This window comes from Rissa tridactyla, chromosome 1 (assembly GCF_028500815.1).
Source record: "Rissa tridactyla isolate bRisTri1 chromosome 1, bRisTri1.patW.cur.20221130, whole genome shotgun sequence".
NCBI lineage: Eukaryota > Metazoa > Chordata > Aves > Charadriiformes > Laridae > Rissa > Rissa tridactyla.
Genome location: NC_071466.1, coordinates 5,954,121 through 5,964,748, shown reverse-complemented (window position 1 = coordinate 5,964,748; position 10,628 = coordinate 5,954,121). Strand labels below are relative to the sequence as shown.

Here is a 10,628-nt window from a genome sequence, read left to right as displayed (position 1 = left end):
TTATTTTTTTTTTAAATGCTGATTTGCAAGGAGAGTAACCGAACCAGATATATTCTATCAACCCAGTATAAATACCTACTATGTAAACCAATGTATTATATACATCAGTAATGGGACAGGGACTGATTTTGGTGGCAGGAGGTCAACCCGGGCAGCATGTCTACATGACCACGGCTCCCTCCCATGTCCCTCCCCAGCCGTTGTCCCTTCCTGCTTCTCCCTCGCGCCTGTAGTAGAGATTTCTCTAGCTCAAGTGGCAGAGATTTGTGCCTTAGGTCCTGGGTGCAGGGCCTAATCCTGACCGTGGGGTATCGGGGTGGGAATATTGTGTTGCCATGGAGGAAAATGCAAAGCACAGACATTGCTATGGATAATGTGAGCAGAAAGCCTGCTAGAGAGGACACTTGGGATCAAATCTCTGGTGTATACTATCGTATTCTTTTATTGCCTTTCCTATATATAAATAAAGGAAATTAATTAATTCAACATAGAGGCTTAGTGTCTTAATGCAATACTCATAGCTATTGGGCTGATGGGTCAAAAAAAGAGATGGGGAATCTGATGGAAAAGGAGCATCCAACCTCACAGGTGCAGGACAGCCCTGCAGAGTAATGGCTTGGAAGAGGGGAGCAGGCAGAGGTGGGATGGGGAGCTCCAGACCAGAGCTGGGTGCCCTCCGAATGCAGATCATAATCCTATTGGTGGGGTTTTGTAGATGGGCAGTGGAGTGTGTTCACTGTATTTAAGTCTGCTAGATTTAAAGTGGTGCTAAGACGAAATAAATAGAGAATCACAGAGTCATTTAGGTTGGAAAAAAACCTTTAAGACCATCAAGTCCAACCATTAACCCAGCACTGCCAAGTTACCACTAACCCATGTCCCTCAGCGCCACGTCTACACATCTTTTAAACACCTCCAGGGATGGTGACTCCAACATTTCCCTGGGCAGCCTGTTCCAATGCTTGATAACCCTTTCCGTGAAGAAATTTTTCCTAATATCCAATCTAAACCTCTCCCTCCTAAATATGGATCTGAAGCTGAAGGTATAAAAAAAAAATAATCCAGTGTTTCCTGGTATAGTCTTTTATGAACGTCCTGTCCAGAGACATTGCCAAAAGCTTTCATGTTGCTGTCATGCGAGCTCCCTGCTTTGTGCTGGAGTGTCACCTGGAGGCATTTTCTGAGCCGCCTGCTGGATGGTGCTTTTGCAGGAGACTGTCTCTGCCTTGATGAGCTCCTAATCTAAACAATCAAGGCAGATAATCAACCCACCATGGAAAATGGAGAGGCTGTATCATAGCTACGCTCTTCCCTGAATATGTCTTGTTTTTTCCCCCAAGATTTTCTGAGATGAGCAGAGGCAAACTGCATGCAGTGCTCAGCACGGATGGCAGCCTGGACAGTTTCGGTGGTGTAACGAGGTGATCTGGTTTGGTCTCTGTTCATTTCCTGGAATTCTTAGCACTGGACTTCCCTGATCATCATCTTCACTGAGCTGTTGACTGTAACTCTTTCGATGAAGCCACTTGGCCAATTCCTTATCCATTGAATGGTCCATCTATCAAACCTGTATCCCTCCAATTTAGAGGTAAGAATGTTATGGGGGACCATAGTGAAGGCCTTGCAGAAGTCTAGTATAGCATTAGTATAGTATGTTGCTATCTATGCTATACCAATTATAGTATATACTACATTAATATTCGTGTTAGTTATAACAGTAATATTTGTATATGGTATATTGGTAAAGTATATACTACAGTATATACGATAGTATGGCCCGTAGGTTCACACATGCCTCTGGCGGAGGAGAGCCCGCAGCAGAGTCCTCAGCTCCAGGTTCAGGATCCCAGATGTGCTGCAACACAAGGTGATGCTACTCTTGCTTAAAAAAGGGGGTTACAGGGGCTGTGCTGTAGGGAGGTGTCTTTCCCCAGGTGTCTTTTTTTTTTTGAAGTAGATATAAGTGTCTTGAAGGGGGGGTGTTGAACTTTTAGCTCTGGCGAAAATGATTTGTTCTTGTGATTAGGTTTCATGGGTGATTTGGTGTCCTGAGCTGGGGCTCACAGGTGCTGAGCTGCTGGTGGGTGAGGAAGGCAGCATTCGTCCTCACCCTGCACACAGCAAAGTGTATCCCTGGAGCAGATATGTGGTATGAAATTCACTTTAGCAGCTGAAAAACACAGTTTGGGTTCTGGTATCAAGAAAACACTCTACCTGCATCCTAAGGGCTCTCATTGCACAGAAAGGACACCTGAAGCTGTAGGAGATACTTGGTGACACACTGGGAAGATGCTCTGAAAGCTTTAAAGGTACTGCATAATTCAACTTGATCCAGTCATTAATCCCCTCTTCCTCTCCCCACTCCGAATCCATGCTGGGAGTCACCAGTGAGAGATGTCTTTTTATTATCATTCTTTTATTTTCCCGTTGCTTTCACGCTGCGGATACAGTACTTAAAAATGAGATCACCTTCACGTCAGGCATGTACCATGTTTATTAACAGCAAAAAAAGTATTATCTAGGCTTCACTCAAGACCGATTTACAGGATAAATAATTGTTTCCAATTACTTAAAAAAAAAACCAAACAACAAAACCCCAAAGAATAAATTAATAACTTAAGTGATTAGCTGTCCACAGTGATTTGAAAACTTAATAACCATTCAAACAGTGACACCACAAGAAGACACGTACTGTACAGTTTGCCACAGATTACTCTTGTCCTTCCTTCTACAAATGGAAAAAAAAAATTAAAAATACTCCTCTTTAAGAACAGTCATAGGCTTTGAAACACACAAAACATCCCTGCGAATTGGCTGCCGACGCAACGGCTTCAAAGCCGGGGCTCCGACCCCCCCCTCGCAGCAGGTTAAGAAACAAATGGGAGAAAACTACCCTAATTTGGCTGGGTCTGTTCCCACGCAACGATGCCCGAAGTCAATGGGGACCTGTTGACTTCACCAAGGGCTGGGTTGAGTGGGATGTAACTACTCTAAAGGTTTGGTCCTAACCCTACAAGATTCATCTGCAGGCTCCCCACGGAGCCCAGGGTCCCGCTCCCTTCCCCTCTCCGTGACGTGCTTCAGCCACCACGTCCAAAGGGCTCTCAAACAAAACGTGGTATTTTCAGGGTCAATGTGGAGCAGAATGCTGAAACTGTGCAAAAGGCTTTTTCCCCATCCCCCTCGCTCAGGAGAAAATCCTGCCAAGATTTTCCCACCTCGGTAATTAAAGATGAGGGTTTTTTCATGAGTTTTGCAGAGCGGGATGTGCAGTGTCGTGTGTGATGCTGGGCGTGACAACGGGGTAGCACCACATGCTGCCGGGCCGTTGCCTGCAGACTCAAACCAGCTCTTTGCATTATTCAATGTCAATTTATTACACCTCACGACACATCTGTGAGGTGGGGAAATAAGTACTAAAAATCTTCATTTCACAAGCCAGAGAGAAAGCGGGATACAGAGAGTTCAAATAAACCCCCTAGTCCCACCTGAAGATAAAGTGTGGTGTCATCCAAAAACGACAATAAAAATGATGGCTTCTTGTCTCCTGGTCTTGGGGCAAACCTCTCCCATATAGTCAACCCATTGGCCTACAAATGCACCCGTTATATGTTAGCAATGGGCTGCATTGAAAATTAAGAACCTGCTGATTGGAAGCAAGTCCATTGAGGGGCTCTTCTAGCTCAAGAGATGGAGCCATGTGGCCCAGCTCCTGCTCCAGATGTTGCTGGCCAGTGTTGAAATTTGGACACCATCTCACCGTGGATTGGTGGGGGGAGACCTGTTTGGTGACACCTTGCTACATACCAACTTTTCTCAAGAGCAGCCACTGAAGTAGCAACCTGATTATCAGTACAACTCTAGGAGTTGCGAACAAGGAGAGAAAATTGCAACTACAAGGATGAGACACCAAGGACAAGCTGATGGAGGGATGAACTGCTCCAGGCCAAGGAGAATTCATGACTAAAAAGTGCACACCTCTATCTGCAAGAGCCTCACTAACAGTTGCAAGATCATTGTGTACACATGGGCAGGTTGGTGCTTTCTGAGCAGAAAAGACAGGCACGCAGGGCCACCAGGGGCCCTAAACTGGTTTATTGTCCCTTGCGATTTGATGCTGGACTGGTCCCTCTGATTTTCTTGATGGCCATGCATTGTCCTCTGGCTTAATCCCTGGCTTAGGCTGGGGTTAGGCTCTGCTCTTCACCATTCCTGTTACAAGTGGGGCTTCTCCATAGACACAGCCCCACTGCACCCATCTCATCCAGATGACATCCCTCCAATGGGACACACAGTGTGGCTGTCAACTTTTACATGGAATTGCAACGTCACCAGGTGGGAAAACAAAACCATAATGCAAGCGTGACTTGAGGAGACCATTCCCTTATTCCTCTCCCAGGCCAGGAGGATCTGACAGTACCTGAGAAGTATTTAAACATCTTCCTACTGAAGCCCATCACCGCATAAGACCTGGGCATGGCTCTACTCCTCCCAAGGAGCCATGGGTGGCTAAAAGGACACAAGTCTTCCTGGTATGCTCAAGGAACTGGGACCCCAGAGTTCAGGGGCTTGCATGGGGCTCCAGAGAGCCCTGGGTGAATGTTTATTCTAACAAATTTAGAGGTTCGGGCTGTCCCCCAGTTGCTTGGACTGTGTGTCTGTGTCCTGGATGACTTGGCCTGGGCCAGCCAGCCCTCTCCTAGGAGCAAGGGATGGCCCCAGTGTGGATTAAGCCACCTTGCTGGTGGCTATGGCCTTAGGGGTTGAGCTGTGCCTTGCCACTTGGCTTTATGGCTGGAGAAGAGGTCCTGGCCCTGTTTTGGAAGCCGTAGGATTCTAGGTGCTGCCTTTAGCCCCTTCTCTCACATGGAGGAGTCTCCACTCAGCCCTGGCAGCACAGGGTCTCAGGGTAAATCAAGGGGGAGAGATGTCTCTAATCCCACCCCCTGCTCCAAGCAGGGCTCAGGGCTTGATCTAGTCTGGTCTTGATAAGCTCCGAGGATGGAGATGGCACAACTTCTTGGGACACCCTGTGAGGCCATGGCACTGCTGCCCCATGATCAACCCAAGGGAGCCCCAGAGCAAGGTGTCCCCTGGCATGGCCAGATCCCCGTCACCCTTCTGGTAGGGCTTCTCCTGCCCAGCTCAGTACTGGGCACATGGCCTGGGGCTCCCTGAAAGGCAGAGCGCTGAGGCATCATGTTGTCAGGCAGGATGACCCCCTTGAGTGTGAAGCATCCTGGGTAAGTCCCAAGAGTGGTGGGAGCTCCCCTCACACCAGTACATGGCCTTTAATGAGCAAAACCCCTCTACACGACCCACAAACCTTCTCTGTAGATCTGACTCGAGACTCATGCCAAGGGAGGACATGGTGAGGACCAAGACTCAGATCTTGCTGGCAAATATTCTTTCCTTCAGTCCTCCCAATCTCATGTTGGACTAGATGACCTTTAAACACCTCTTCCAACCCGAACTATTCTATGATTCTATGTTCCCCCATATATAACCCTTGTCTGTGGCTGTTGGCCCTGGGTCCAAATCCATCCCAATTAGCCCCCAGTCAATTAGCCTTAGATACCTTTTGGTTCCTGCTCCGGATTTGGCCCTATCTACAGACACTCAGTTTTGCCCTGGCACAATCTGCACTCACAAGTATTTTCTTTCTCCAATTTGAGACTAAGCCTAAGCTTGGCATCCATTTAGAGTTGGAAATGTATTTCCCACTGAACACTCAAATATCAGTTCAGAGCAAATCAGCTCCAAGGCAGCTCACACATCTCACCAGGCAGAGGAACCATGAACAGCAGTCGCACAGTCACAGCAAGGGATGTACACTTTTGGAGACTGCTGCCTTTGAAACCACCAGCTCAGGGAGAGCTTTGAGCCATGGGCCTGGTACTTCATAAAACTAAATACTGAGGTCATGATGCTTGTTCCGCAGACAGCCCTTCTCCGTCAGCACACACACACATGCAAACACATCCCCTTTCTTAAGTGAGATCGTAGAGCTGAAGAGCAGGCTCTGACATAAAGACTCAAGCCATTTTAATTGCAATTGAAACGAATCATTTGCAATGTTCTCAGCTTCCTAAAATACCTATTTCTAACAAAAGAGTCAGTCATACTTGAGCATCCAAGTATAGAGTGGATGTGATAAACTCAGTGCCTTCAGGACAAAGTTCTTGGCAGTCCGTGTAATTAAACCAGCTGCTTTTCAATATGGTTTAAGACTAAATACTGCACAAACATTAATCATCAGGGACTGCTGTAATCAGCTCGGCAGCCGTCAGGAATGACTATTTCCACTGCAGCCATTGATTACTTAACGGCTTTCAGGAGGGGTTGATACCGTCATGTCTATATGGCAATGCATGGAGTCCATACGCTGCTACTCAGTTTGAAGTGGCCATTTTGCTGCGTGGTCAGCAGAAAAGAAATTATGGAGGAATAGATCTGTTTCTGGGAAGATATAGATGTCACTACAAAGCAAGGAGGGACCAGCAACCAGCAGCTGCAAAATAGCTACTTTTGGGCTGTCTTGGTCCTTGCTCTGGCAAATGCAAAGGGCCAATGACTGGGGATGCTCATGAAAACGAATCATCAAAGCAGGAGGGCTGAGCCTGAGAAAAGAACTATCCCATGCCAGCGCCTGCCCCAGGAACAAATACAGACATCTGTGGGACGTGGAAAAAAAGGACGAGTTTGTCCAGTACCACAAAGGGCTTTTCCAATCTTCATTAACAGTTTGGATTAAATGTGGAAGTGGGCACTGGATGCACCGAGTCCCAGAGCAGAAGCACAGGGACTCAGCAAAACGCATCCCAACCCATTGTGTTGTCTCTCAAGCCACTGACCATCAGAAATGACCACTGCTGCTGCCTCCCAATTGCCTGCCCACTTTCAGGGTACTTTTGGGACTTGCTGAGCTCCCTACATCCCAGGTGGAGAAAAAGACTCAATCGAAGCATGGTTTTGAACTTGATTTCTCCAGGCTTTTGGTCCGGTTCAAGATTTTTTTGGCCTGGAACTGGGCTCAGTTTGATCCTGAGAATAGTTGCACTGTTTTACTGAGACAGACCCAAAGCAGCATAAAGGGCTATTCCCAAAACTGCTGAGATGGCTATTCCCAAAACCCCAGAGATGGCTGCGTCTTAGTGTGATAGGAGGAGAACAGCACAATTTTGGCAGGGAAATACATCCAGCGTGCACCATAACCCTTCTCCCGCAACCTCACGTTCCTTTGTGTCCGCCCAGCAGTTTACAGGATCAAATCGGAAAAAATCAGCTTCCCACTTGAGTCACATTTGCTTTTTGGTGGGGGTGGGGAGCTCACACCCAGCCGGGTGAACACACATTTCAGTGGGGCTCTGGATCAGGCCCAACATTTAATGTCCCCTGAGACGCAGTGATGAAAGGGGCCATAGAAATACGAAGCACTATACTCTGGTCTTCATTTCATTATCTCACCGTGCAAGCGTGCAAGCCCCCAACAAGAGGCAAAGGCCCTTACAGGGTGTAACACACTCCCCGACCTTCAGAAAGCATCTGGCTGTGCTAAATCTTCCCTTTCGTGTCTTTTTTCTTTTTTTTTCCCTCCTAGATAATCATAATTTTACCATGAGCATTAGGATATTTGCTTCATTATTCCTGTAAAAGGCCGGCACTTCAATATCTTAAAAGGTTTGTCAGGGCTTTTCCATGAATATCCTTCCCTTTCATGTCATGTGAGAAGAAAATATAAACTGGTGTTGGAAGTTCAAAACTTATTTTACCGGCACCCAGCCTTTAAGGGACTGGTATCCTGTCCCTGTGTGGGTGATGTCTGGCCCTTTCCAAACTGAGGCCAAGCTTAAACAAATGTGTTAACACTTAAGCATCACTAATCAATACAGCTTGGTGGTGTTGGTGGAATGTAGAGCCCGTGGCACTGGGAGGGGTTCAGCTTGCAGAAAGAATAGCTCCAGCTATTTAATAAATATTATTACCTAATCTTTCTAACGTCTCCTTCGTTTGGCCCTCTGTTTGTGCTTGGCCTGTTTATCCCTGTCAGCGCTCGCTGTCTGGCAATCAGGCTGCTCCATGGCAATCATTAGTCCTTCCTGTTTTCATGAGATCATGAATTATTATCTCCGCAATAAACCGCCTCTTCCTTCTCGGCTCTCTGCGCCTGGCAGCTGCCTGGGGAGCGATCCCGAAGCTTGGATGTGTCAAGGATGCTGGCAAGGGGCAACAGCAGATTCCCATCCATCATTAGAGCCTAGGGTCATTAATGTCAACAAGCCCCATTTCTGTGTTGAAGAAACATTGTTGAAGATGGGGAGAAAATACCTAGTTCAGCCCTTTGCACCCACCACAAACCAAACATAATGCTACGTTAAAGCTAATATTGAAACATCTTGCCCTGACTCTCCTGACCAGCCTCTTCTCAAGCCTAAGGCCTCACCATTAACCAACATTTCAATAACTCTACTCCTTTCCCCCAAGACACAGCCCACCGGACCTCCTCACCCGCGACCAACCTCTGCAGTACAGCATCCACCTTCTCCTGGTCCTCGCAACAGCCTCCCATTCCCTCCTCGTCACTCATCCTTGTGCCAGTCCAGATATTCAGCATCTCCAGATCCTCCCTGTGCTCCTCATACTCAACCACAGAGCTTCTCATGACAGCCACAGATGTAGGGCTCTCACTCTACAGGCTTCTTTGGGTGCCACAAAGGGCAGATTTTGGTTCTTAGGGCCAGATTCACAGGCAATTGGTTTCGGACAGGCAATGGGTCAGGGCTTAAATTCTGCTGTCCAAAGCGAATCTCTCCATCCCATTGACTCTGAGAGATGCTGGAGAGCATCAACAGCAGAAGACACCCCAACAAACTCGGCTGTCTCGCGCACGCATGCGTGTGTGTGAGCATATGCTGGCATATATGTGTGTGTGTATGATGGGGCAAGCCCTGGGCTTCCAAGTCATCTCAACAGGACAATCTGGATGCTCTTCAAGCTCCTAAAGGTTAACAACCACAACCAAAATCATGGGGGCTGTCCTGCCAGGAGGAGAATAGCCCTCAGAGGTTTTGAACATATTTACAAGAGATGGGACAACAAAAGTGATTTCAAAAGTAATGGTCCTTGCTCAGTTTTGGGATTGGGAGGAGGCAGAGAAGAGGGCAACCATAAGGAGTGGGGAAGCTGAGCTGGGGAATGATGTCCTATGAGATGCTGCAAACCTGGGGGTACGGTATGGAAGAAGACGGGGAGAGATGATGCAGTGTTAGCACATACAAGGTGGCTTTAATAGCTGTAAGCAAAAGATGTGTAGGGTGAAACCTGGTATTGCTAAGTCAAAGTTCCTGGATAGTGCATCCAGCAGCTAAAGCACAAACCTAGCCACCGAACATAGTTGGTCTTTATCACTGGCAAACAGTATCCGCCAAGTCTTCCCCTGAAATTAAGTTTCTTTTTTGTCTTAAAAGAAAAAAAATAATGAAGACCCCCCTCCCCTTGGCAGACAAGTCTTCAAAGCCCAGCCCAGTGGAGGTGGCAGCCCGGCGGGACCCCGGCTGGGGAAAACCACCGGGACATTTGCCTGTTTTGCTGCCTGCCCCAGGCGCTACGGCTTCGTGCTCTTGGCGGGCTCCGAGGACTGCCGCACATCAGTCCACTCCTGCATGGTGCTCTGCAGTGCCTGTGTCTTCTCCTTGTCCACTTGCACGTAATCGACCTTCTCATCCGAGGCGACCGACGAGGTGGAAGGCTGCGGGGAGGAGAAACACGGCCATCGCCTGGTCACTCATCAGCTCCCTGCTCTTCCCTCTTACTCCTTCCCACAGCAGCACCATGGGTGCTGCAAGTCCACCGGCACCTCCCCTGCTTTCTTGCAGACTCCATAGCTCACCACCCTCCCTCTCACCTCCTGAAGGGTCTTGGATGAAAGATTTCAGTCTGCTCTGCGTCTTGCTTGCATGAGACTGCAGTGCAACGGGAGGAGAGAAACAGCACCTGGGTCCCTCCCTTCCCACCAACTCTGGGAAGTCAATGTTTGGTTGCAACTGTGGTATCTAGCTGCTGATATGGCAAATTCAGCGTTGCGTCTTGCTCATTTTCTTGTAAAGGACTCAAGAACTCTTATAGATACACATAAAAATCCCAGCTCCATCCCTCTTAGCTGTGCTGACTCTACACACTTATGGCACTAGAGTATTTTCATCCCCAAAACAACAGATGTGTTTGCAGGTTCAACCAGGAGACCTGTTGAGGAAGATGGAGATGATACTTTTTTCCATAGTTGCTTGAGTCCCGGAACAAATTCTGCCTCTACAAGCATTTCAGAGGACCCCCCAGCTTCTTGCAACTGGAGCCAGATGATGTTTTTTTAATGGTCTAAAATCACCTATCCAGGTTGGGATATAATTTAGATTGGGAATACCTGCAGAAATATCGCTGGGCAGAAAGAAACAATCAAGGGACAACTGCCAAATAATAAAAAGACTGAACCAGTGGGATGCTTTGCCTAGGAAACAAGGTGGTGTTTGAGAAAGTTGAGGCCAGCTCACCGGTGGTTCCTGCCAAGGTTTATACAATGCCTTGTCCTTCACCATCCCCTTGCTCAAGCGCTGCTTTGCTTGAGACAGTCT

The 10,628-nt window shown here is 47.8% G+C and overlaps 1 protein-coding gene across 2 annotated transcripts in view; it reads right to left on the bottom strand.

The window, feature by feature from the left end:
- Positions 1-2,476: 2,476 nt before the first annotated feature.
- The window catches only part of GAB2 (GRB2 associated binding protein 2), a 101,045-nt gene continuing 92,893 nt past the window's right edge, over positions 2,477-10,628 (bottom strand). For both annotated transcript variants that reach the window (XM_054215579.1, XM_054215588.1), the window contains exon 10: positions 2,477-9,748. In XM_054215579.1, coding sequence (XP_054071554.1) covers positions 9,605-9,748 — 144 coding nt within the window. In that variant the 3' untranslated portion in view covers positions 2,477-9,604. The remainder of the gene's footprint in view (positions 9,749-10,628) is intronic.